The 24,776-nt window shown below is 36.3% G+C and overlaps 4 protein-coding genes across 4 annotated transcripts; 1 reads left to right on the top strand and 3 right to left on the bottom strand.

Annotated features, from left to right (window-relative positions):
• Positions 1 to 5,662: 5,662 nt before the first annotated feature.
• Positions 5,663 to 6,224, bottom strand: MONOS_12281 (uncharacterized protein). The gene is made up of 2 exons (XM_067864890.1): positions 6,015 to 6,224; positions 5,663 to 5,947 (listed from the first exon to the last, which is right to left on the bottom strand). Exons 1-2 carry the CDS (start codon positions 6,209 to 6,211, stop codon positions 5,860 to 5,862), a joined length of 285 nt encoding a protein of 94 aa, XP_067720833.1. The 5' UTR covers positions 6,212 to 6,224; the 3' UTR covers positions 5,663 to 5,859.
• A 1,479-nt stretch (positions 6,225 to 7,703) lies between these two features.
• Positions 7,704 to 10,179, bottom strand: MONOS_12282 (putative glycyl-tRNA synthetase). Its single transcript, XM_067864891.1, has 3 exons — positions 10,030 to 10,179; positions 9,527 to 9,980; positions 7,704 to 9,444 (listed from the first exon to the last, which is right to left on the bottom strand). Exons 1-3 carry the CDS (start codon positions 10,151 to 10,153, stop codon positions 7,866 to 7,868), a joined length of 2,157 nt encoding a protein of 718 aa, XP_067720832.1. The 5' UTR covers positions 10,154 to 10,179; the 3' UTR covers positions 7,704 to 7,865.
• Positions 10,180 to 10,504: 325 nt separating this feature from the next.
• On the bottom strand, positions 10,505 to 12,820 carry MONOS_12283 (Adenylyl cyclase-associated protein CAP). The gene is made up of 9 exons (XM_067864892.1): positions 12,792 to 12,820; positions 12,605 to 12,697; positions 12,446 to 12,517; positions 12,273 to 12,395; positions 12,036 to 12,217; positions 11,509 to 11,957; positions 11,354 to 11,406; positions 10,838 to 11,218; positions 10,505 to 10,752 (listed from the first exon to the last, which is right to left on the bottom strand). The coding sequence occupies exons 1-9, from the start codon at positions 12,807 to 12,809 to the stop codon at positions 10,672 to 10,674; spliced, it is 1,452 nt and encodes a 483-aa protein (XP_067720831.1). The 5' UTR covers positions 12,810 to 12,820; the 3' UTR covers positions 10,505 to 10,671.
• A 1,728-nt stretch (positions 12,821 to 14,548) lies between these two features.
• MONOS_12284 (uncharacterized protein) lies at positions 14,549 to 23,590 on the top strand (the record flags this gene model as incomplete). Its single annotated transcript, XM_067864893.1, has 1 exon — positions 14,549 to 23,590. The coding sequence occupies one exon, from the start codon at positions 14,549 to 14,551 to the stop codon at positions 23,588 to 23,590; it is 9,042 nt and encodes a 3,013-aa protein (XP_067720830.1).
• Positions 23,591 to 24,776: the final 1,186 nt, after the last annotated feature.

The following is a 24,776-nucleotide window of genomic DNA, read 5'->3' as shown; positions in this document are numbered from 1 at the left end:
AATGACGCTTTGCACTAAATTTACGGGAGTTGAATGAAATGAAAAGGCTATTTTTAGTTGTTCATCGAAGAAGAAGAAGAAGAGGAAGAAGAAGAATCCAATGAAAATGACATTAAATAAATTCGTCTGGACGGCTTTTTCTCATCACGAGAATGGCGAATAAAAAATGAAATGAGGTCACAATTAATTTTTGAACGTTGAGAAGAAAAAGAAATGAAGCAATTTTCAGTTTAATTTTACATCTCTGCAGAATTGAATGTGATAAATACATCAGAAGATCGAGACTCTGTCCCAATGTCAAATGAGCGAAAATGGCATTGAATGAGTTAAAGAAGAAAATTGGAACGAAGTTGAAGATAGCACAGATGGAGGGAAATGACAAGATGCAGAAGATGTTGAAGGATTTGAAGAAGAAGAAAATGAATAAAATGATGAAGAAGGAGAAGGAGGAGGTGAAGAAGAAGAAGGCGAAGAAGATAAATATAATAGGGAATCAAAAAAAATCTATAAAAAATTCGAAAATGTTTTTGTTGAAGGAGGACGATGTTATTGTGAATCGTTTGTTAGTCAACAAATAGTTTTCGATAAGTTTATTTCAGTTGAAGCAAAATTTCATTATCTCCATTATTATGATGGACAGATTGACTCAACTTAACAACGTTGTGTTTTCTCAAGAAAAATTGGCTTAATTTTGAGTGATTGTCTAATACTTCTTGACATAAACAGAAAATGACGCTGATTTATTGGTATTTAAAATTCAAACTACATTTGAATTTGTTGAAGATATTTGCAAAGGAGAAGACGATTGCCACGAAGAAGATTTTGAATACGAAGACGATAGATAAGAAGAAGAAGTCGATGAAGGAGAATTTGAAGATGAAGAAGAAATAAATGCCGAATGATCAGAATGAAAGACAAAGACTGCTTTCGCAAACAATACTCTTGCAGAAGCAGGAATGAAGAAAAAACGAAAGAAGAAAGAGAAGCTGAAAGAGAAATGAAATGAAGTGAGTTGGATGGAGCTCTTCTGGAGGAAGTTGAACAACAAAGGCGAACAAAACTCAATTGTGAAATTGCTGACATGTTGCATAGAATCGAATTTCATTACAGCCAATAGCAGAAAGAGAAGGTAGATTTTTTTGTTGCCACATGAGAATTTAAATACTTTTCGGTCAAATTCTCAAATACGAAGAATGTCTTTTTCCATCAGTCAAATGAAAAAACTATGAATAAAGAAATCGAAGGAGAAGGAGAAGAAACAACATAATTCGCAAAAATGCTGATTGAAATGGTTTGTCTTCAAGAATGACGTTCAACATAAAAAAATGCTGTTGAATGGAATGAAAAAAAAAATTGAAAAATTTTAAAAAATAATTAGTTTTGCATTGATTGGAAAAATTCCTCAAAAGAACACACCTTTCCTTTCTATCGCAAATGCAGAGGATTGTCCAATCACTGATGCTGTCAATCTCCTTTTCCATTGTTTCTCAGTGCTTCTTTCTCCGTCTTCCTTTATTCCCTCATAAATATCCTGCTTTCGACGTTGTCATCCATTTTTTTTTCTGAAAAAAACATCTCCGAATTTTATTCTTTCTAAAAGCTGTTCAATTGAAGACATTCTCCGTTTCATTCTCAACCAAATACTTTGAAATCGAATTTGTTTTTATCCTCTCTCTTTTCCGAATATTAAAATATGCAATTCCTATCTACTGATTGTCTCTCTGCACAGCTCACTTCTTATGTTCTCCTCAGAAAAGCAAAGGAATGGCCATTTATACAATTTATCAGATTCTTGCCTCTGAGAAGGCCACAGATGGTAATATCTTTAAAAAGAACAAAAACCATTAAAAAAGCAAACAGGTTAATATTTTCATTCGATAAACATATTGCTGCATTTCCTTCCAAGATGCTTTTCTTGAAAATCATCTTGCCTAGTTCCATCATCAATTCCCCGCTGTCACTAACCTTGTTGTCGAGAAAAATAATATCCATTATTCTCAATGAAACGTCCATTTTCTCTTATCTTCTCCGATCCATTCACTTTCGGGGAAAAAAGATAATTGAATAATCAAATTTACCATAACATTTTTTCATTCAAATTTTTTTTTATAATGTCATCGATCAGTTGCATGTTATCAAGTCTTACAACGATCTCTCTTTTGATTTTCAAATACATTTTTTTAATGAAAATTTTATACAACAAAAAAAAAATTACTCATAAAAGATCAACGATGCAACAATTTTATGATCTCATAAAAAATTAGCCATATTAACTACAAATTCTTTTAACACACATTTTCTGGAATTTTTCTGCTTTGATTCATCATCCAAAACATCATCATTCACAATTAGGGATTTGTGAAATCAACTGTTTAATTAGACATTTCAGCCGCGAAAAGTATTTTTTCTTCGTTTTCGTTTATCTTTTCTTTTCTTTTCATGTCTTCTTTCATTTTCTTTTCTTTTTTCCATTCTTTAAAAAAATTTTGTTAAGTTATAATTTTTGTAAAAAAAATTCAAACCTATGTGTTCTCTTTTTCAGCGTCAATGAAGGCTCCTTCGGAAGTGTTGATAAAACTGAATGCACATCGTTCGAAAGCGCATCGGATTTCTTGAACGAAGAAACAACAATTGCTGGAAGAAATGCCGTCTGAAGAGCTTGTAAAAGAACGTTGGAGATGGCCTCACGTCGAAGAGAAATGGAAGAATCTGGAGGTACGGAGTATAGGGAGTTGATGCATTTTTTGAATACTGCAAACACACCACAATCAAAAGGTTATGTGATGTGTGAACTGTGAGGAATGAAAGTGACGACGTCAATGTTGTGATCCGCAAATTTCTGCCATACGTCAGGCTGAGCCCGAGTAGAGTGAGAATTTAAAAGAAGAAGACATCTCTCATAGGTTTTCATTAATATTTTCCTTCTTTTGATTATTCCAGTTAAGAAAACCTCTTCTGCGAATCTTTGAAATATGCTTTCCATTATCCATTTATCGTTGTTATCCCAAACATCAATGCCTGCGCTCAGAAGAACTCGCATTTCCTTTGGTAATTAATTGCATGTACACAACACAACGCTTATGAGAAATTATCCATTTGCATCAGCTGCAACAACCAAAGTGGCATTTGGCATGTTTTACAAAATTTCACGGAATCCGGCTAAAACTCCTGAAGAGTGAATCACAAGAGTTTTAAAGATATCAAATAGAAGAAGTTAAAATACATCAGTGTTGAAGATCAAAAAGTGTGAACAATGATGTCAACTGATAAGAACTTGAAGAAGCTCATAGAAAACAAGAAGAGTTTTTTGGTAAAAAACTGAAAAATGATGGATATCTTCGTTTCTTGGCATGGAGGTTATAAGCTCTGAATTCTTTTTTGCAAACAAATTTGGATGTGCATTTGATTTCCTGATGTTTTCATCAACTTCAGTTTCTGAACGTCTATTTTTGTCAGTAAGGACTGATTCCATTAGAAAAATATTTATTTTTTAAAACTAAAGAAAAAATTAGATGAAAACAAACAAATTCTCTTGTTCTTTTATATTCAAACTTGTTCCTGATAAACTTTCTTATTTTTCTTCTTAAACCATTGCATTTTTGTCATCTTCATTGAACTGTTCTGGCCTTCCGACTTTTCAAACAGCTCTGTCTGCCTCAACTACAGAGAATGCTCTGACAACTGAAGAATGTGAGAACCCTTTGGTATCGATTTCATCAACGATTCGAATATGGACATCAACAATGATGATTACCATGCATTCTGAGCAATTATCCATTCTTCGACACTCAAAAGTCATCATTTTTTCTCAAAGAATTGACCAGCCACATACTTTTTTGTTTAACATTGTGTTTATGTTATAAAGTTTTGGATTAAATCTTTAATAATTTTTTGAAAAATATTATTTAAATATGTGAAAAAATAATAACTTAAAATATATTTCTCTTTTGATTTAATTCCAACCTATGATCCCCCTTGCAACGACCTTATCTCCTCAGGGGAGGCACAAATCAGAAACAAAGGAGCTAACCACATTATCTCTCCCCATTGTGGATTGGATATTGCTTTTTAATCAAGAATTTCTATCACTGATTTTTTCTGAAATACCAAAAACAAAACAAAAAATTAAAAATGTTTTAAAATAAACTTTTTATTAAAAAAAGTCCGGATTTTTCAACGTTCGGGATAATAACTCACCCATTTGCATTCATGAAATCTTTCTAAAAGACAGTTGAAAAAAAATAGAACTTTTGAAAATGCTTGTGATTATTTTTGACATCAACGTTTTTTTCTGGTCACGATAACGAAATGAATTATTTCCACATCTAAGTGAATTTTTTTGATAATTTTTTTATAAACAAATTTTTTCTAAAAAAAATGTGTTGCAAAAAAAAATTCAACAATAATTGTTGATTTTGTTTTCTTGAAAAGGGATGAATTCAAAATGTCAAAACAAATGTTGAATGTGCACAAAATACAGGAGAAGATAGATTTTTCGACAACTACAAGAGGAATAATTCTGACAATTTTTCTAAAAATTTATCCTAACAAAACAAGCTCAGTTAATAAACAAGACTATCATTTTCATTAAAACAGACTATTTAATAAAATTATAATTGAAATCTCAGAGAAATATGATTTTGAGTTTCTCCGATATTACGAAAAAAAATTTATTAAAAAGTTCATTCGACATGAAAATGAAAGTCTAGTATATCAACTGAGTTTTTATTGATGAGATATATTTTAATAAAAATTGTTGGAATAATTCCTCTTGCAGTAATAGAAAAACCAATATTGTTAGGTATTTTGTGCACATTCTACAGTTTTTTTTAAAAAAAATATGATAGAAATTGCATGATGAATAAAAAAACCAAGTGTGGTTAAACATTGCACTTCAAGCATTTTCAAAGAAAAATTTTGCACTGTGTATGAACTTTTTGTGATCAAACAATTCGAACAAAACGTGTATGTTTTTTTAATACTAATTATGTTTCAAATAATTGAGTTATCATTTCAAAGACCAAGTTTACAGATATGTAAACCCAATTTATTTTTTGATTAGAGAAAGCTTGATAAAGTTTTGAGTGAAACAAAGCTTTCATGATTCGTGCAAAAAAAAAAAAAAAAAAAAAAAAAAAAAAAAAAGAATGAAAGCAGATATTTTCCACCATATAGAGATGATGAAAACTCTTAAAGGGCAGGAGGAAAAAACAGATTTTGAAATTCGGAAGAACAAAAAGAAGAACAAAAAGAAGAAACAAATTCAATGAAATTGGTAACATTTTAATTTCAGAAAACAATTGCAGAAAGGAATGAAATTACTGATGGTCCAATCATATCAAGGTGAAGGAAATTGTAATAACTTCATTTGTTCATGTGAAATTTGAACGCAAAATGAGTATTTTGCGAAAAATAATAATTTTCTGAATTATTTTATTATTTTATATTTCCTCTTTTCAAAACAAAAAAATTTTGAGATAAAATATCATTTAATAAATATTATTACATTAAACGAAGAATAATTTCGCTTCGACATTATATCAATTTGCCTGCATATTCACATTGCCAAAAAAAAAATTCTCAAAAAGAATATATTATGTTATTATTTCTTTGCTTCATTTCATTTACATGCAAATTTCATTAAAGAATTATACAAATGTATCTTGTTCATTAACCGCGTTGTTTCATTTGACTACCATTTTGCAAAATAAAAAATCATACAAAACAACACATTCGAGAAAAATCCATGTGAAGGGAGAATGGAGAATACATAACAAAAAATATTGAGTGATATGAAAAGTCGAATCGTTGAAAAGATAAAGCTAATAAAACAAAGGGGATGGAATGTGCTTCATAATTTCACAATCTTTTACGTGGAATAGCTTGGCGAATAACTTTTTTTTGTCTCTTTTTAATTTTCGGTTCAAAGGATGGATTCACGACTCGTCTAAATAAAAATTTTCGAGTTATAATCAATTGCTGGCATATTTATAATTAGATAAAAAAAGACAAACATGAACACGTAAATCAATATGGCACCAATCAGAAAAATGACTCCTGCCTGGAAATTACCTTGCGATGACAAATTCTGAAGATAAGTAATCGGCCCTCCTGCCATGACATCTCCAAAGATGGATGCCAGTATAATAAGGACTCCTAGAACTGCGTTAACGACCAATAAAATTATTGGACATAAATAAATAGATGCCATTGAAAATCATTATGGTATAATGATTTATTATGAAAACGTAAATAACATGATTTTAATGAATGCATATGATGCTTCATTTTCTTTTGCTGAACTGGAGTTGATACCATTAATAATTAAAAAGAAAATTCTTATGTTTTTTTTCTCGATTGGACTGATTAATACGTCATGAGTCATGAAGCCCCAATCATTCAAGAGGATAGTAAAAAAAATGAAGATGCACCTTCTCTTTAACGATTGTTTGCAAGAGCATTTCGCGTTTACCAAAAAGTTTCTTCACGTTCTGCAACTTCTTTGGAAATCAAGTCAGCTTTAGAAATTCTTGAACAATGCGATACAATGTGCAGAAATGTGGGATTGTATTTGAATAGAGGAGTTTTTGGAGTTATCTGAGTTGGGGGCAATGGATGTTCGACTTCTTTCAGTTTTATTTTTAAATGGATATCTTCGTCAGCAGCTACCTTACGATCCTGAAACGCGCAGAGCACTTTTGTTGCAATCTCAACATGATTTCATCACTTTTTTGTCTATTCTTGATTCTTATTCACTGTTTGAAAAAGACTCTCCATTGGGAAAAGCTTATGAAAAGGTGAAGCAAAAAGATTTCAACGGTATCTCACGGGACAGAACAAGTCTCATTGAAAGAATTCGTTTTGAGAAGAAAATTACAGCAGAAATTAACGAGCTTTTGAAACGAAACATGGCAAAGGAAGAAATTGTTCTAGATCTGGCTTTTCTGATGAAAGATATCTTCTAAATCTTAACATTTCCCAATTAAAACAGTTTGCATCAATAACTTTTTCTGAACTGTCTTCAATTGAAAGAGAACTTCCTTTGGTTGAATACGTTTCCAAAATGAAAAGAGAATGAAAGATCTAGTCGAATGGATTGTTAAAAACAGAAAATAGAAGCAAAATTCCAAATAGAAAGATTTAATAAAAAATTGTTTGGAGCGCAAAAGGATGCTTCAAATCCATAAGAAGACATTTGCATGAGAAATTGCTAACAGGAATTAAAAGGATGTCAAAGTAATTTACCGTCAGTGTGCCAACAGAATTGTTCAGCAACTGACATTTCTGACGAATCATATTCTCAACACGTTAAATACTGTGGAGAAACTCAAACAAGCAATGTCTTTCTGTTTGGACATATTGCTGAGATATTTGCTTGTTTTGATTTTTAACGGGTTCTTTTAAATTGTTTTATACGACTGTGTTGATAATCCTTCAATGAGCAATACTCTTTCAGGGAAATATGTTGCAATTGATGATATTTTTAAGAAACTTGAAATTGGAATGAAGAATAATGATGCTTTTTCTGATCAGAAGTTTTAGTGTTAAACTTCTGTAAGACCAAGAGTAACTAAAAGCAACAAATGTTGATGCGACCAAAGTATTGTTAAGTACTCTTTTTTTATCTATTTCAACTAAAAATTTAATTTGGTGCTATCCTCTCTTTCTAAATATCTCTCCTCTTTCGTCGAATAGAAAAAACATATTTTGTTTGAACGCATTGCATATTGTTTAAAAACGTTTTTCATAAATAGCACTTAAAAATATTTAATTGTAGAAATTTGTAAATGGAGAAAAGAAAGTGAAAATTTGAAAAAAATTGAACGAAGGAAAAGCGATGAATGGATAACCTATTTGCAATAAATCTAATCATCTTCATCCTCCTTCACTTCGACAAGTGGATATTTTGATGTAAGTTTGGACCATGTTTCTGTTCCATTGATCAGCGAGGAAATGAGATGGGGCAGCTCAGCACTCGGAACTCTGCACTGCTGCATCGAGTCTCTCTCACGGATTGTGACTGTGTTGTCCTCCAGCGTCGTGTAGTCCACAGTTACCGCAAAAGCCACACCGACCTCGTCTGCGCGCGCATACCGCTTTCCGATCGACACAGTCGACGGGTCAGTGAACAACGGGACATCCAGCGAGTCCTCCACTGCAGCTGCTTTTGCTCTCAGTTTTTCGTCAGACTGCAGCGCATACACAACTGCGGCATAAGGTGCAACTTTTGGAGGGAAGGAAATGACTGCACGTTGACTGTCGGTTGGGCGAGTCGAGAAGTTCTGGCTGATTATTGCTGAAATGATACGAGAGATACCAAATGATGGCTCAATCACATACGGAAGGAAGTTCTCCACATGGACGACGGATTTCTTGAATGATACCAATTGCGGTGTTATCTTCACTTCCTCGTTTGGAGCATCAGGAAACGGCTTGATGATGACAAATGGCGCTTCTTCGGCTTTTTCTGTGTCAGCTTTTTCAGTGTCTTCCATGTGAAGAGCCTTTCTCATCGCCAACACCTCTTCCTCACTCATCTTTTCAATGTATTCCATCACTGCTTTTCCTTTCTGCTTCAGCTCCTTCCCAATCACCTGCTTGTTTGGTACAGCATTTATCACAGTCTTTGGCTCCTTCAGTTTTCTCTGCGCAATCAAAGGCTTTCCTGACACAGCGCTATGCACTCTGAGATCGTAGCAGGAACGGTCAGCAATTCCCACAATTTCAGTCCATTCTTCGGTTCTTGTAGCAGCTGGTGCGCTTTCTGCCTTCTCGTTCTTATCTTTTTTCCCTTCCTTTTTGGAGTCCTTCTTCTTCCCGGCTGGTTGCTCGTTCTCTTCTTCTTCTATTTCCTCTGTCAACGCTTCTGCATCCCAGCAGTCGCGTGCATAATGTGCCATCTGTTTGAGCAGATGTTGTCTGAAGCGAATCTTCTCTGGCTTCAGCCCAACGGACTCCAAAAACAGTTGCGTCCGGCCAAGGAAATAAGCAAGCGTCTCGTTGACAATCACTGGACGAGTGCACGAGCAGCCTTCTGAGCAGCATGGTGATGAAGATGATGCAGATGAAGACGAGGAAGAAGACGAAGCATGGCATGAGCAATTGCATGTTTCTCCTGGACATTTTCGTCCCTTGTGTGCTTCTTCAATTGTCATCACAATTGGAGTCAAGTTTCCTTTTTCCTGCTCTTCGCGAGGAAGCAGACGAACCTTAACATTAGCAACATTGGCAAAACGAGGATGAGATGTTTCCTCTGGATCATAGAAATGCTCAATCTCAGCCAGTGTGAATTCTCTCAATCTGAAAAGCCCGCCTTGTGGAGAAATTTCATTTCTAAACGCTTTCCCCATTTGAGCTGCAGCAATTGGAAGCTTGCCATTGCAATAATCGTAACAGTTTTTGTAGTTCATGAACATACCCTGAGCTATCTCAGGACGCAAAAATCTAATATGAAATACAAAACAATAAATAAATTAAAATTTAGTCTTTAAAGGACGCGCTCATGTTTCAATAAAAAAGTGCAAACGCTGGATCTTTTCCAGTTGGCCCGATCTTTGTTTCGAACATGAGGTTAAAAGGATGAGGTTTGTCCAATTTATTACCAGCAGGAGACAGAATTTTGAATTTTTCGATTGATTCTTGAATCTGTTCTTCTGTCATGCTTTCAGCTTGAATTTTCAGTTGGAGCAATTCTGCTTTCATTTCTGCCGGCATATCTGGATTGGACGCCAATTCTTTGTCAGCAAAATGTTCCAGAAGATGGTCAGCTCTGTGCGCCTCTCCTGTTACTGGATCAAGGACCATGATATCTTGAAATTTGTCAACGTGGCCACTTGTTTTCAGAACTTTGTAAGGAGTAACATTTGTGCACGAAATTTCAAGCATTCTTTCTGCATGGATGAAATGTCGACGCCATGCTTGAAGAATATTCTGTTCAAATGTTGCCATTGGCGGTCCAAGATCAAACAATCCAGCCTTTCCTGAAGATAGAGACTTTATAAAAAAGAAATATTTCACAAATTTAAAAACCTCCATATATTTCGAAGCTCGGCACAACAAAAAATCTGCTTTTCATAACAGCAGAAAGATCTCTTGGAGGAACAGCTTGGGGTTGTGAAGATGCAGATGAACTCTTTTTCCCTTTTGTTGACATAAAATGACAAGTATTTTGTTTTGATCGAATATGTAACTTTATTATCCAAAACCATAAGTAAAGTCTTAATAATCGATTGAAATGAAGGTTTCCTTTTTCGAAATTTTCTTATTGCGTGTGTGCTTTAAGCCGAGAATGTCAGAAAAATTGGATCAATTGAAAGAAAATACTGAAAAGCTCATCTTGAATTGAATGACAAAAAACGGTTCACTTAAAAAATATTCTAAGCATTTGTAAATTTTGTGTTTGAGAAATTTGTTTGATTTCAAATCAAATTTACCCAATAACTTTAGGGCACCGTCTGAGTCCTTTCCATATAAAATATTTTGTGAAAAAAATTGTAAGAAGTTATTGCAATCATATCAAACAAATTTATTCTTTTCACAAATGAGTTTAAACAAAACATAAATTGAATGAAATGTTGCACAAAACGCACTTAGTACTTATAATTAATACAATGACAGTAAAAACGCACGAGAGCAGATAACTCTCCAAAATAATGTATTTGTAACCAACAATTAACCATGTTTCACAAAGTCATGCGCAAGCTCTCCATCTTTGAATACAGTGCGCAACGTGCTCGGAAGTGCATGCTCAATCTGATGATGCAACAAAAAAGTTAGTTTTAGAAAAAAATGCAACACAAAATAGAATTTTTAAAATAAATTGATGTTTATTTCAAACCATTCCTTCCTCCTTCTCTTTCGTGTCAGGGTCGATTCTGATTCCAGGTGCATAAATGATGATATTGGCTGATTTGGATGAGAACACCTCCACTTTCTCCATACAATCTGCCGACACATAAATCTGAGCGCCCTCTGAAGATTCCACGAGGAACGAGGCGCAGACGTGGAGCACCTGCACTTTGGTGTCCTTCGAGTTGATCAGCTCCACCGTCGACACCACATCGTCCACCACAACTGTGCACCCGACACACTTGTCGATGACAATCGAGTTTACTTTGCCTGTCACACGCAGCGCAGACTTCTTGCAGTTGTACATGTACACCGTCTGCTGGATGGTGTCGGAGTCTAATGTGAGATCAGGCACATTCACTTGGTTTTCCTGAATGGATAAAATTTGAATTCATTCAAATATCATTTTGTTATGTGGATTAACACAGATAAAAATTATGAAGATTTGTAAATAAATAAATAAAATAAATATTAAATTCATGAAAAACATCCAATAAAGGCATACGCATTTCAATTTGTTGCCAAAGTTCTGGAAAACAGGTGGTGCAACTGCTTTTGCTGAGAATGAAAGCATCGATTGTTCAGTTTTGTAGACGCATTTGATTTTCATAAAAGATTTCAAAAATAAATCAAAAAAAGAAGAAGAAAATGTAATGAAACCTTTTGGTCCTGCAACGGCTTCTTCCTTTTCGACTCTTTTCTCACCGACAGAAGATGGCACAGTGAACTTTCTTTCTTCTCTTGGCCTGTTCTTTGTCTTTTCCGAGTCTGAAACATGGCGCAAGCGGCTTGTGATGCCTTCTCCTTGGCACAGCTCTGCAAAGAGTTTTGTTGTGTCGGCAGCTGGTTTCTCAGCAGCAGTGGCTGAAGAAGCGGAAACAGGCGGAGCAGCTGGGACAGCCGGTGCAGCAGGGATGGCTGGCGGAGCAGGGATGGAGGAGGAGCTGGAGGGTGTTGAGGAAGACGATGCAGATCCGTCTGTATATTGGTCGATGTCTATTCCATCACGCTTCCACGAGAGTCCTGTGCGATAATGCTCCTTGATGAAGTCAAGCAAATCAGTTGCCACTTTCTTGATTCCTTGCGCCCATGTGACTTGATCCTGGTTTCTTTAAAAGAAAAATGGAGGAAAATAATAGAAAATATGCATTCAATTTATTTTATTTTTTTTAAATTTAGCATCATACGTTCCTCTATTTTCACGAATAATCTTCAAATTATAGAAGTCTGCAACTTGCCATGTATTATCAACATAATCCATAGGTGTTTTCTCAATTTCAACCCAGTTGGCGCATTTCGACAGCTCTTCAACAACTTTCCATTGACCGAAATTTGGTTCAGTTTTAAATGGAACTGTATTACCAATTGCCTAAATATAAATATTACTTTAATTCAAATTTTCATAAATTTCAAATAAATTATACGTTAATTGCATCAGCAACTGGTTTATACTGAGCTTTCATTTGCTCTGGAGTTGGCTTCTTGCACTTTAGAGACTTTCTAATAAGAATTTGTTCTTCTCTAAACACTTTCTCGAGCATTTCAGTCTAAATTTTCGTCAGTCTTTGAAAGATTTATAAAATTATAAACTTCAAACCATTTTTGGGACTGGCTCGGGAAGTTTATGAGCCACTTCAAGAAGGGGAGGAAACACAGCTTCCAAATAATCCTGAAAATGAAATATTGAAAAAATCGCAATTTTAAAAGAAAAAAAATATCATTAAATGGAAAATTTTTGGCATTAAAAATAGCATGCATCAAATGGGCTTTTCTCTATCTCAACTTCGTCTCCAGCTCCTTGATTTCTTTCCAATTTTTCAATGTCTTTTTCCAGACGTTGCAGAAGAGCCTGAAATTACAATTACGAATATTCATCATGTTTCGATTATTAATGGAAAAAGAATGTTTGACAAATTTTGAATTTTATCTTTGAAATTACACACTTCAAAACGTGCTTCCATCTTTGATCGATAACCTTTTATTAAAAGATGTCCTCAGAATATTCAATAATATTTTCAACCAAAAGTGATGAATAATAAAAAACAATAAAATTCAAAAAATGTGTTCATCAAAAAAGAAATTCTGTAATTGTTAACAGAATTTTCTTGTTTTTATTTTTGTTTTTAATGTGCCTGAAAACAAAATGGCAATCAGAAGAAAAACATCACATGATAGACTTTCTGAGATCAATAGTTATTTGTTATTTTTATTTTAAAAAAATATGCTGAAAGTCTAAATGAACAATATCGTTGAGGTATAAAAATAACAATTTTTTCAAATTGATGCAGTTGTCAGACTTTGTATTATCATGCACTTGTTGTTATTCTTGCCTTTTTTCGATCAAACATAATTAATAGAAAATTATGTATTCGATTATGAAATAAAACAATGAAGCTTTTAAAGCGAGAAAAATGTGAATTATCTTTTCCTTGGTAGAAAGTTTTCATCATTCAAAAAATAATTGTTTAATGAAAAAGAAAAGAAAATGTTTTTTTTTTAAAAAAAGATAGAAATACAAAAATATATATTAACATTTTTCATCAAGTTTGAGATTTAATTTTATTTGCATAAAAAATCAGAATTCTTCCCAGTCTTTAATTTTTTCACATCAAAACAAGAAATTGAAAATCAATGTGAATAAGAAGCATTTAAGGCAAAATCGCGTGATATCGGACATCGAAAAATTGATTAAATTGTTGATAGAAATGTTTGTTGATCAAATATATTTATGTTTTGGTTATTAAAAAAGCGCGGAAGTTAGTCAAAATCAGGTTTTTTATTTTTTCTTTTTTCAAAAAAATATGATTGTGGGTCAATGAAAAAAATTGAAAAATCGAAAAAATTGTCAACTGTAATGATTCATCTTCTCGTTCTGATGAATCTGCCCCATCAGACAATCCCAAGCCATCACTTTTTGGAATAATTAAACTTATGTGATGTGAAATATTAAAATAAAAAATTGAAAGAGAAAGTATTTGGAGGTATTTGAACCATTGTCCATTCCATTAACACAAGAAAAATCCCAACAACACGACCATTGCTTCACTCAAAAAGATTCTATTCAAAATTATTCTTTTATTTTTAACCCTAACCCCAAAACAAAACAAAATTCAAAAATGTTGATTAAAATTCAAACCCTAACCCTAAAACCACATTTGAAACAAAAATTGATAGAGAAATGAAAACCTGAAAAAAACAATAGGTTTGCCGAATTTTTCCGAAAACTGTTTCAGTGGACACTCTTCATTGATAAATTCATCAATTCAATAAAAAACTGAAATTTACATTTGTCTTGAAAAAGTTATTATTGAACTTTATCTGTTTTTCAATAACCCTAATTAGAATTTAACCCAAAATTGTAATATTTTTGATACTTTTTTGTTTTTTTTTTTGAAAATGTTTTCCGCGCATAAAAACTTTTTTTAAATTGAATGAAATACATATTTAAGTATGTCAGAAGCAAAAAAACAAGAATTTGCGTTGTCCGATATAACGAGATTATGCCGCATTTAATATATTTTTTCAACGAAAAAGATATGAAAATGTGGTGTTCAACAATAAATTTGTGATAAAACTATTCGTCCCAATCTGAAAAAATGTTCATTAAAATATAATGGATTAGATCAAATCTGTGAAAATTGTTTTTGCTCTTATCCATTTAAAAATAGGGGATAGCGCATAATTTTTCCATAAGACTACAATGAAAATATTATCTATTCTTCTATTGGCTTGTTTACAAGCAAACTTTTGTGCAGTGAAATGGAAAGATAAAATAAACTGGAAAAAAAATGATATTGAGCTAAATCAGACTTTATCGCTTTCTGCTCGAGAAAGAACCGAAAGAGGGACAATTATTGGATCTTTTACTGTTCAAAACACAACACTTGAATGCTCATGTGTCATTCTCAAAACATCTAATAGCCAATCATTCTTTCGAATCAATGAGCAATCAATCCTTTTCCTCATGAGCTGTGCTGCAATTTCTTCTTCTGAATACAGCTTTTTTGTGATTGATGGAGGAGTGACAGATGCTAAAAATCTTTCAATTTCCTCGATTCGCTCATTCGCACCAATTCCAGGTTTATTCTGTTCATCACCCAATACAATGTCATTTCACAAAGAAGCATTCATTTCTCTTTCCGATTCGTTGCTTTCATCGTTTGAGATGTCAAAAACTCCACTCCTTGCAGCAGACATTTGTTGTTCAGTTTCTGCCACCTGCCTTTTTATGCACAACATCACATCAACATTTCCGGTTCTGTCTATATCCCCAACTATTTCAGTTGCAACTTGGACAACACTCGATAGTTGTATTTTTCATAGAGTCAGTGATGTTATTGATGGGGGTATTACAAGATCAGTGAACAGCCCCTTTTCTTCACTTGCCGCACTCAACATCACCCTCGAAAGCTGTATGCGCCAAGAAAACATAGCTGTATCAAATAACAAACATATGACGCAACAGAGACTAGATTCTAATGATTCGCATGTTTTCACTGATTGCGAATGGCATGACATTAATGTTAGTGGAGTTGGAAGTGCAATCTATTTGATGGGCGGCTCGACTCTTAAATGCACAAGATGCAGCTTTCGCAATATGAGTCAACAAAATGATGGAGCTGTTGATGTTCAATCAGGATCTGGTGTGAATATGACAGAATGCAATTTTTCAAATTGCAAATCCGGTATGACAGCAGGAGGAATGATTCTTTATAAATTAAATGGAAACTATCAATTATTAAAATGTATTTTTAGCAGATGTATTGCATCTACTGATTATGGAGGTGGAATACGCTTGCATCAAAATGATGGAACTGAGAAAGGAGTGATTCATGAATGCAAATTTAAAAACAATGAAGCAAGGACTTTTGGAGGAGGATCAAATATTCAATATCATTCATTTCCATATATATTTTCCGATTGTTTGTTCTCTGAAAATTTGGCGAACGGAACAGGAGAAGCAAATAATCGCGGAGGCGGAGGAATATCACTCTATTCAACTGGGTGGATGAATAACGATCCTCCTCCTATCATATTCTCTTTTTGTCTTTTCATTGAAAACAAAGCGAGATGCAACGAGGGACACGATATAAAAATCTCAGATTCATTAATCAATGTCAATCCATTTGAATCATCATATTCCACAACACCAGAAAATCGAGTGCATTACAATGATAGTGGAACTGCATTTGATTGTTGGCTTCCAACAATTCGCACAACATATTGCAGAGCGAATTCGATCTCAGAAACAATATGTGGGTTGTCGTCAAACGAACCGTGTGGAACAATTGAAAAAGCATTCAACTCCTTGGAAAGGGGTGCCAAAGTGACCGTTCACATTTTGAATTCGATATATTCCCCGTTGGCAATGATCATCGATGGGGGAGAAGCCTCATTTGAAGGTGAAAGTGCTGATAATTGCATCATTAACACATCCTCGCTGGATCCTTCATCATTCTTGTTCACTTTGACTTCAGGATCGATGAAAATATCGCTTGTTACCATTCGTCACAACTCCGCTGATTTTTCTGCTTCGCTGTTTGCGATGGGTTCTGCCTCCCAGATGCTTTCATTGAAAAGCGTAACTATTTCCGGGCTTGACGAAACAGCTGAAAGAATTTGGAGCAATCCTCTGTTTCGCGTCATATTTGCCAAGTTTCAAATGGACAACTGTTTGGTTGAGCATATTGCCTTGTCAAGTCGCTCGCTCTTTGAAGAATATGTTGAGAGTGGAACGAGAGAAAGCATGTTGATGAATGTGACATTTAGCAACATTTCAAAAGGAGAGGGAAACGGTGGAATATTCTCAGCATCAAGAGGAAGAAGCGATTCAATTTGGATAAAAAATGTGACGTTCAAAAACTGCTCATGCAGTGAAGGAAATGGAGGATGTATTGATTGGAGTCTGATGCAGGGAGGATCATACAAGATTGGGCAAAACAGCGTTGCAACAGAAATTCATGATTGCGGGGCTGAGAATGGAAATGGGAACCCAAGCGGAGTGAGTGACACTGGAAGAGGAGGAGGATTATTTCTGGCGTTGTCCGCACAAAGTGATGTGTTTGAGATTGTGAATGTGGTGTTCAACGGAAATCATGCAGAACATGGGAGGAACGTGTTTATTGCATCAAATCATCTGGAGTTGATCCCAGTTGAGAGATTCGCATTTGTCTTGCAAATGAATGAAGATGCGAGTGATGCAGAAGGGATAGGCGATGCCAGCAACGCTTCACTCATCGTTCCCATTCTTTGCTACACTCAAGATGTGCCTCAAAGTGGGATTCAAGTGTCTGCTTCTGGTGCCGATCATCCTCGTTGTGGTTTTTCGTTTTTCAAATGCAGAACGCTGAGCTTCACGGTGAATAGAGCGAATTGCTCTCCGATAAGCATTATAGTTAAGAGCACAGTGGATGTTGGTGAAACTGTTGTCTTTTCCAAAACACAGACAGATGTTGATGCAGCCGAAGATGGGGGGTTGCTTGTGATCCACGGAGAAGCATCGTGTGCAGAAGAGAGCTGCAAGGGATTGTTTGATGTTTCGAACAAAACAACAATGAGAAATCTTGTGTTGAACTTGCCCTCAGTTCTGCAGTATCATGAAACGCTGTTTCACTTGAAAAAAGACACGTTGGAATTCAATCAGTGTGGATTTCAATTTTCAACTGGTGTGAATGCGATACAATACTCGTTGTTTGCTGTGGAAAGAGGAACAGTGAGAGTGTCATCACTGGAATTGGACTCAATGAAATTTATGAAGTCTGGTTTCACTGCAAGCGGAGACGCATCTCAATTTGTGATTGAAAATGTCGATCTGAGAAATATCTCATTATCCCGTGAAAATGGATTTATTGAGATTGCAAATGGAGGCTCATTCACCGTTAATGAAATGAATGCCAACGAATGCAGCACGGAAGGAAGCAGCTTGATTTATGCAGGAAGCAGTTGTGTGTTGAGATTGAGCATGTGTAATTGGAGTACTTGTCAATTCACAGATTCTGGGCTGATAAAGGCAAGCGAGGCAAATGAAATTCATGTGATTAATTGCAATGGAAGCGGAATCAATTTGGAAACAGGAGATGGAGGGTTGATTGGTGGAGTGATTGCTTATGGTGGAGTTGTTGTGGAAAACACAACCATTGAAGACTGTGTTGCAGAAAGAGGGAATGGAGGAGGATTGAAGCTGAATATGAGAGGCAGCGCCGAATTAAGAATCAGTTCAACAAGCGATGCCACATCAATAAAGAGATGCATTGCTGGAAGAACGGAGCAAGGAGATGGAAGTGGACATGGAGGAGGACTCTGGCTGGGATTTGAGGGTGAATCATCGAGATTTGACTTGGCCGGAATGTATGTGGAAGGTAATAAAGCAAGATGTGGGAGAGATGTGTATCTTGTCTGTCAAGACTTGAGAAAGACTGTGACAGCATCAACGTTTTCATTTTACGAAAAGATCACTGAGAGGAACAACTCGCTGATGGGGAAAGACAGATCAAAGTTCGAAAATGATGTTGATCTTCTCATCTTCCTCGAAGGTTACAGCTCGTTGGTCATTGAAGTGGATGGGCTGACAGGAGATAATGGAATATGGTGTGGCATGGAAGTGTGCCCATGTGCAAGTGTGGATTACGGAGTTTGCAGACTTGCAGACGATGATGAGAAAGGAATAACACTCGCTGGACGCTCAGCAATAGAGCAGGAGACCGATCTGACAGGTGTGAGTGTTGAAACCAAAACAAACAGCCAAATCATTGTGATAATAAAATCAACAATAGGAGGAGAGTCAGACAGTGTCATTATTTCTGAGGGAAGCACTCTGATAAAGAACACAGTTCTTCAGTTTCCAAAACGCTTTGATGAAACAAAGCACACTTTGATCAGTTTAACATCACAAAACGGAGTATTGGAAGTTCAGAAATGCATCTTTGAAATGCAGGAAGAGTCGAGAGAAGAGATTCAATACTCCATAATGCGAAGCAGTGGAGCAACACTGATTATGAATTGGACAACTATTCACAACATAAGAACAGCAAAGCCTATATTGGAATTGTCGCTTCTTGGAGCTGAAAATGAAGAATCCGGCGAGCCAATTGTTGGCTTCAGCAACTGCACATTTGCAGATTTGTCCAATGCAAATACAGATTGTGCTGTTCTTTTCAGCGAAGATGCAAAAAATGCAATTAAGATGGAGCAGTGTAATATGACGAATGTGAAGTCAATTGCAAGCAACACAGGTGGAGCGATAAATATTAACATATCTGGAAGTTGTTTGTTTGAAGTGAGTGGTTGTGAGATGAAAGTGTGTGCTGCTGAAACAAGCAGTTCTGGCAAAGGAGGTTGCCTCTTCTTGAACAACAAACAGGCAGCTTCTGATATTTCTTTTGTGTTTGCAAATGTTCATTTCGAAAACAATGATGCATTTCTTGGCAAAAACATATTTATCCTCAGCAACGATCTGAATGAATCGGTGACAAATCAGACATTTGCATTTAGCGTTGATGAGTTGAACGACAACTCAAATATGTTTGTGGGAACTGATGAGAAGCGGAACAACACGGATCTCCTCAGATTTCTGATTGAATACAGCAATTCAGTTGTGGTTGTGTGGGAAGGAGGAGACGATGTTGCGAGATGCGGGAGTGATGAAGATCCTTGCAAGTCGATGTGGATGGGGCTGAAGCATATTGTCGGAGATGCAAGCAGAAAGGTAGTGGAAATCAAAGAAAAAGCAAGCGTGGAAGGTTCATACGATTTGTCTGGGCTGGTTGTTGAGCCCCAAGGTTCAGGAGGAGATGAAGTTGTGCGTTCTGCTCTTGAAATTGGGAGCAAAGAAGAAAGTGCAGTGTCTGTGTGGATAAGCAACAGCAAAACTCTTTCGCTGAGAGCACTTGACATTTGCACATATCGCTTGCGGCCAAATGGAAAAACAGGCATATTCGAAAGTGATGGTGAAATGCTTGAATTTGACGATTGCTCACTGTCAACCAATGGAGACGAAGAGAAAATGGATAATGCTGCTCTATGCTTTGCGAAAAAGGGAATTTTGCGTTTATGGAAGTGCATGATCACATCGTTTGAAGCGAAGCAAAGTGTTTTTGTGATTCTTTCGGGAGTCCAGAGCTTGTTTGATGAATGCGATGTTTCACAAATAAAAGATGAATGTGGAAGTCTGGTGAAGGTGCAAGATGAAAGCAGAGATCACAAAAACAACGAAAGAAATGATGCGGGCGAAGTTGTTGCAAAGAATTGCACTTTCTCTTCAGTGAATGTGGAAGGCACAGACGCAAGTTTGATATGCAGCACATGCACTTGTGGAGTCAAAGTTGATATTGAATCGTCTGCGCTGGAAGAGTGTTGTGCAGGTGGAAGCACAAAGGGAGGTGGAATTCTATTCGCACTGAATGAAGAAGGATCATTCAAGCTGAAGAATGCAAGTGTCAGGCTGTGCGGATGCTCAGCGAGCGAAGGGAAAGGAGGAGGTGTGTATCTTTCCACCAGACTGAATGGAGAACTGAAGTTTGCGTTTGATAACGTGACTTTCAGAAGAAACACAGCAAAAGTTGGAAATGATGTGTTCATCGAGTGCCACGACATTGAAAGCCAGATCAACGAAACGCAGTTCAACCTCGACTTCCGCGATGAAGAATTCATCAAACAAAATTCAATATTCGGGATGGACGAGGTTGATCACAAGGAGAAGGCGCTGGATCTGATGAGTCTGATTGTGAAGTATCAATCTGACACCATTGTGGTATCGAGCAAAGAAGGGAACGGAGGGAGCAATGAGCAGCAGTGTGGAAAACCGAAGCTGCCATGCGCCACAATCGGCTTTGGGCTGCGGCATCTGACTCATGATTTTTTCAGCCAGCTGTTTGTCGATGAGGAGTCAATTGTGGACGAAGAAATTGTGCTTGAGACATTGACGTTAAGGGGATTGCAGGAGAATGGCAGCATTGTGATTGTGAAAGGAGAAATAAAGGGATCTGAGGATTTCGTGGTTCGCACAAATGGCAAGGTGCAGCTGCAATCACTTCTGTTCGTATTTGAGATTGTGTTGCAAACAGAGCGCACTTCTTTCTTGAAGGTTGACTCTGGCAAGGCAACACTAAATGCATGTTCATTCGAGGCAGGAAGCTTGCTTGGAGGATCAAAAAGATCTCTTCCATTTTGCCTGCTCTCAATCGATGGAGGCGAATGTCTCCTGAACAAGGTGAACATTTCTTCGCTTTCGTTTGAATGCGACGCTGCTATCTATATCAAGGAGTCGATCGAAGTCAACAATCTTGTTGTCAATAATGTGGAAGTTGAAAAGGATTTTGTGCAGATCAGCGGAAATGCAGCAGTGAAGATGGAAAATTTGGATGTAAATGGAGTGGAAGTGTGCAATGGACGCTTTATTGCAGTCAATAGAGGTGAGAGCAAGATTTCGAATGGAGAGACTTCATCAGCTTCATTTTCTTTATCGCTTTCTTTCATTGAGAATATCACATGTGTGGGAGAGGATGCAAGTGTAATTGGAATTGAACGATTTGACTCCATTGCGAAATTGTCCAATTGCTCGTTTTCAAGATTCCAAGCACATAAAACAACTGGAAGCATTGCTTCTCTGTTGTTTTGCAAAGATATCGAGATTAAAGGATGCCTGTTTGATGGAGAAAAGCAAATCGAAACAGATGGGCCGCACACGAGCAATGTCGATCCCTTCATTTGCGAATGGAACGGATCGCTTGTGGATGTGGTTCAATGCGAATCAGTGATAAGTGACACGACTTTCACAAACTCTGCCAATGGTGGCCTTTCAGCAAGAGGGGGAACAATGAGAATCGAGAAAGGCGAGTTTGTGAACAACAATCCAGCGATTGAGCTGTATCCTTCAGCTCGAAGAAATATTTGGTGCTCTGATTCGACCAAGCTGGATATGAAAAGTGTGAAAGCAGGGGATGGAGTTTTGTCAGATTCCTCATTGTGGATCTTGAATGACGGATGTGAGCTGAGTGGAATAGCCAGCGAGAGAGCATCGGCACTATTTATCCCAGTGCTGCATGAAGTGAAGAGCTTGCCAATATCCTCGAGTGCAACAAATTTGACTCTGTTTGGGGAGCTTCTTCTTCCTTGCAATCTGACCTTGAAATTGTGCTTCACAAGCGGAGACGAGGAATTTATTGAACTTCATGAGATCAACAAAGATGAATTTTCTTCAGAAAATGAAATACAAACAGTCGCAACATCTTCACAATTGGAGAATGTGAGAGAAGAGACTGAAGTTAGCTTGTGCGTTCTGTTTGGGAATGCCGATTCTCCCTCATCAACCCAGTCATTCATTCTGAAAAACAAAAGTGAATCAAAAACAAATGGAGATGAAAGGATTGCGGAAGGTGGAAATGAGAAGAAGAAGTGGTGTGTTGTTATTGTGATTGCCTCTGCAGTTTTCATTCTGTTGCTAGCAATTATTGTTGTTTTGGCTGTTCGTTGGAGAAAGGTGAAGAATGAGAACAAAGATCTGAGAGAGATTGTGGAAGACAATATCAAAAAGGATCCGAAAGCGTTTGAGATGGTAACAATGGAGATGTCGCCTGAGGAACAGTGGAGGAGAGCAGAGAGGGAGGCAGAGAAGAAGAACGAAGAGAGGATCAAGAAGAGGGTGTTTGAGAAAAGTCTGGGACATTCTGAGTCATCAGAGCATTTGTTGAGTGAGAGTGGCTCCACTGAATATATTTTGGGAAAGGGTTCAGACAAGATTCCTCAGTGGGCATTGGAGAAGGTTGAGGAAGAGGAAATAAGAAAGCAGACTCCATCACCTTCCATTTCATCCACTTCAACAACAGACACTTCAGACACAGATTCAACTTTTGTTCGATCGGAGAGTCTGTGTCCAACCACCTCGTCGATGTCGAATCTGGTGGATGCAATGGCCTGTTCCTCGCCTCATGAAAAGCTGATTGTGGACTTGAGGGATTCTCTGTTCATGTTGTTGCATGGAAGGAATAAGACAAAAGAGATGGCAATAGGCACTCTTCAGGAGAGAGAACAAACAGCAGCCCAAATCCTGTTCTGGGTGGCGAATGGAGCTCTCCACTCATTTGATGAAATGGAGAACCCACTTCAGTCATTGGCCAGCCTGAGTCCACATATTGTGTTGTTTTCTGAACACATGGTGATCTGCATTGTCATGCATTCAGACTTCCTTTCTTCTGATGATGATTCAGATTCATCATCGATCTCTTCATTAACTGTTGTATCTTCATCGTCCAATATTTCAGTGATGAGCGAGAGATTCACAGACTCACCACCTCCTTCATCTGCTTTTGAAGACGAAGACGAGATAAGAAAAGAGTGTCTGAGATGGAAGGCACCAGAACTGCTGATGAACAAGAAGATGGGGGCAACAAAGGAATCAGTGTCATTCTCGATTGGGATGATGCTGTGGGAATGCTTAACTTTGGAGATTCCGTTTGGTGAATATGAGGGTGTGGTGGCAGGGCAGAAAATAGTGAACGGAGAAAGACCAGATATCGAAATGATCAGAGACAGCAATCTAAGAGAATGTTCAAAAGAATGCATAGCAGTCAGTACTGAAGCAAGGCCAACGCTCACATCCATAAAAAGAGTACTTATCCAACATTTCCCACTTGGAGCTGCTGTTCTCACAATGTCCGATGCGATTGATATGGAGCAGTGTTCTGGAGATAGAGCAGATTCAGAAAGAATTACTGACAGTGACAGTCTATCTACATTCACCAGTTGAATTTATCAATGAAAATTATCCAATGAAAAATGATACCTGGAACTAATTGTGATAGATCGTATTTGTTGATATCTATCTCTTGAGTGCTTCTGCTTCTTTTGTATCCTTTTAGCATTCTTCATCCTTGGCGTCAAATTACTGCTCAAATTCATTCAACCCATTTCATTATATTTCTTCATCAATACGTTGAATCGCATGTGAAATGGGTTTTTGCTTTATAGCTCTGAGCTTAAACATGAAACAAATAAAGCAAATCAAAGCCAATAATTGAAATAGAATAATTAAGCCTAGGAAATGAATCTAACATTCATCTTTTGATACAATGGAAACTCTCCTTCATTACCGCAGCTGTTGAAAGATGGGCACAGCGATATTGATGAATTAAACCTCAAAAATGAAAGGATAATTATTGATGAGCCCACTTTTGCTCGTCCCACTTCATTGAATTCAATTATTTTTTTAAAAAATTAAAAACTCAATGATTTCTTGATGGAAGAAACCATGTCAATTGGGCAATTTCTATTTATTTTTCAGCCTGAGTTTTCTTCATCTATTCATTTTTAAAGAAAAAAAAATATTATTTGAAATAAAAAGAAATAAATATGCATACAATTGTTAATGATGAAAAAATGAAGTTAACTCCACAAAAATAACCGTTTCAGCACTATTATGTTTTATTTTTTATTTTAGAAAATAACTTTAACTTTTTTTAATGTGAAAAGTCCCATGAAAGTTCTTTTTTCCATTTATATGAGAAAGGATCCCACTCTGTTTGAGTAACATGCAACCAAAATGCACAGCACAACCAATGTTATTCATGTTTTCTGATGAAGTTTTATCTGATGCGGTTCGTAATAATCTCAAAAAATAATGCGTGTTTTGTGAATTGTGTGAACCACCTTTCGTCTGTAGTCCATTTGAAGAAGATGTTTTGTTTCTATTTTTTCAAAATTGATAAAATCTCTTAAAGATTAATCTTTCAGCTCAAAAATCACTGGTGAAAATGTGTGATTGCGAAAAAATTGAATTCCAAGAATTTAAATTTCATCGAAGAATTCAAATACTTAAGATAAAGGTTTTCTCTTCATGTTCTGGAGTTCCTCTTTTTCGAATGAACTTTGGAACATAAAAAATGGGGATGAATAGAACAGTAAAGAATTTTGATTTCAATCTTTATCATTTTTTT

Source organism: Monocercomonoides exilis, assembly GCF_001643675.1.
Source record: "Monocercomonoides exilis strain PA203 chromosome Unknown scaffold51-639645, whole genome shotgun sequence".
NCBI classification, from domain to species: domain Eukaryota; phylum Preaxostyla; order Oxymonadida; family Polymastigidae; genus Monocercomonoides; species Monocercomonoides exilis.
This window is presented reverse-complemented; position numbering and strand designations above follow the sequence as displayed.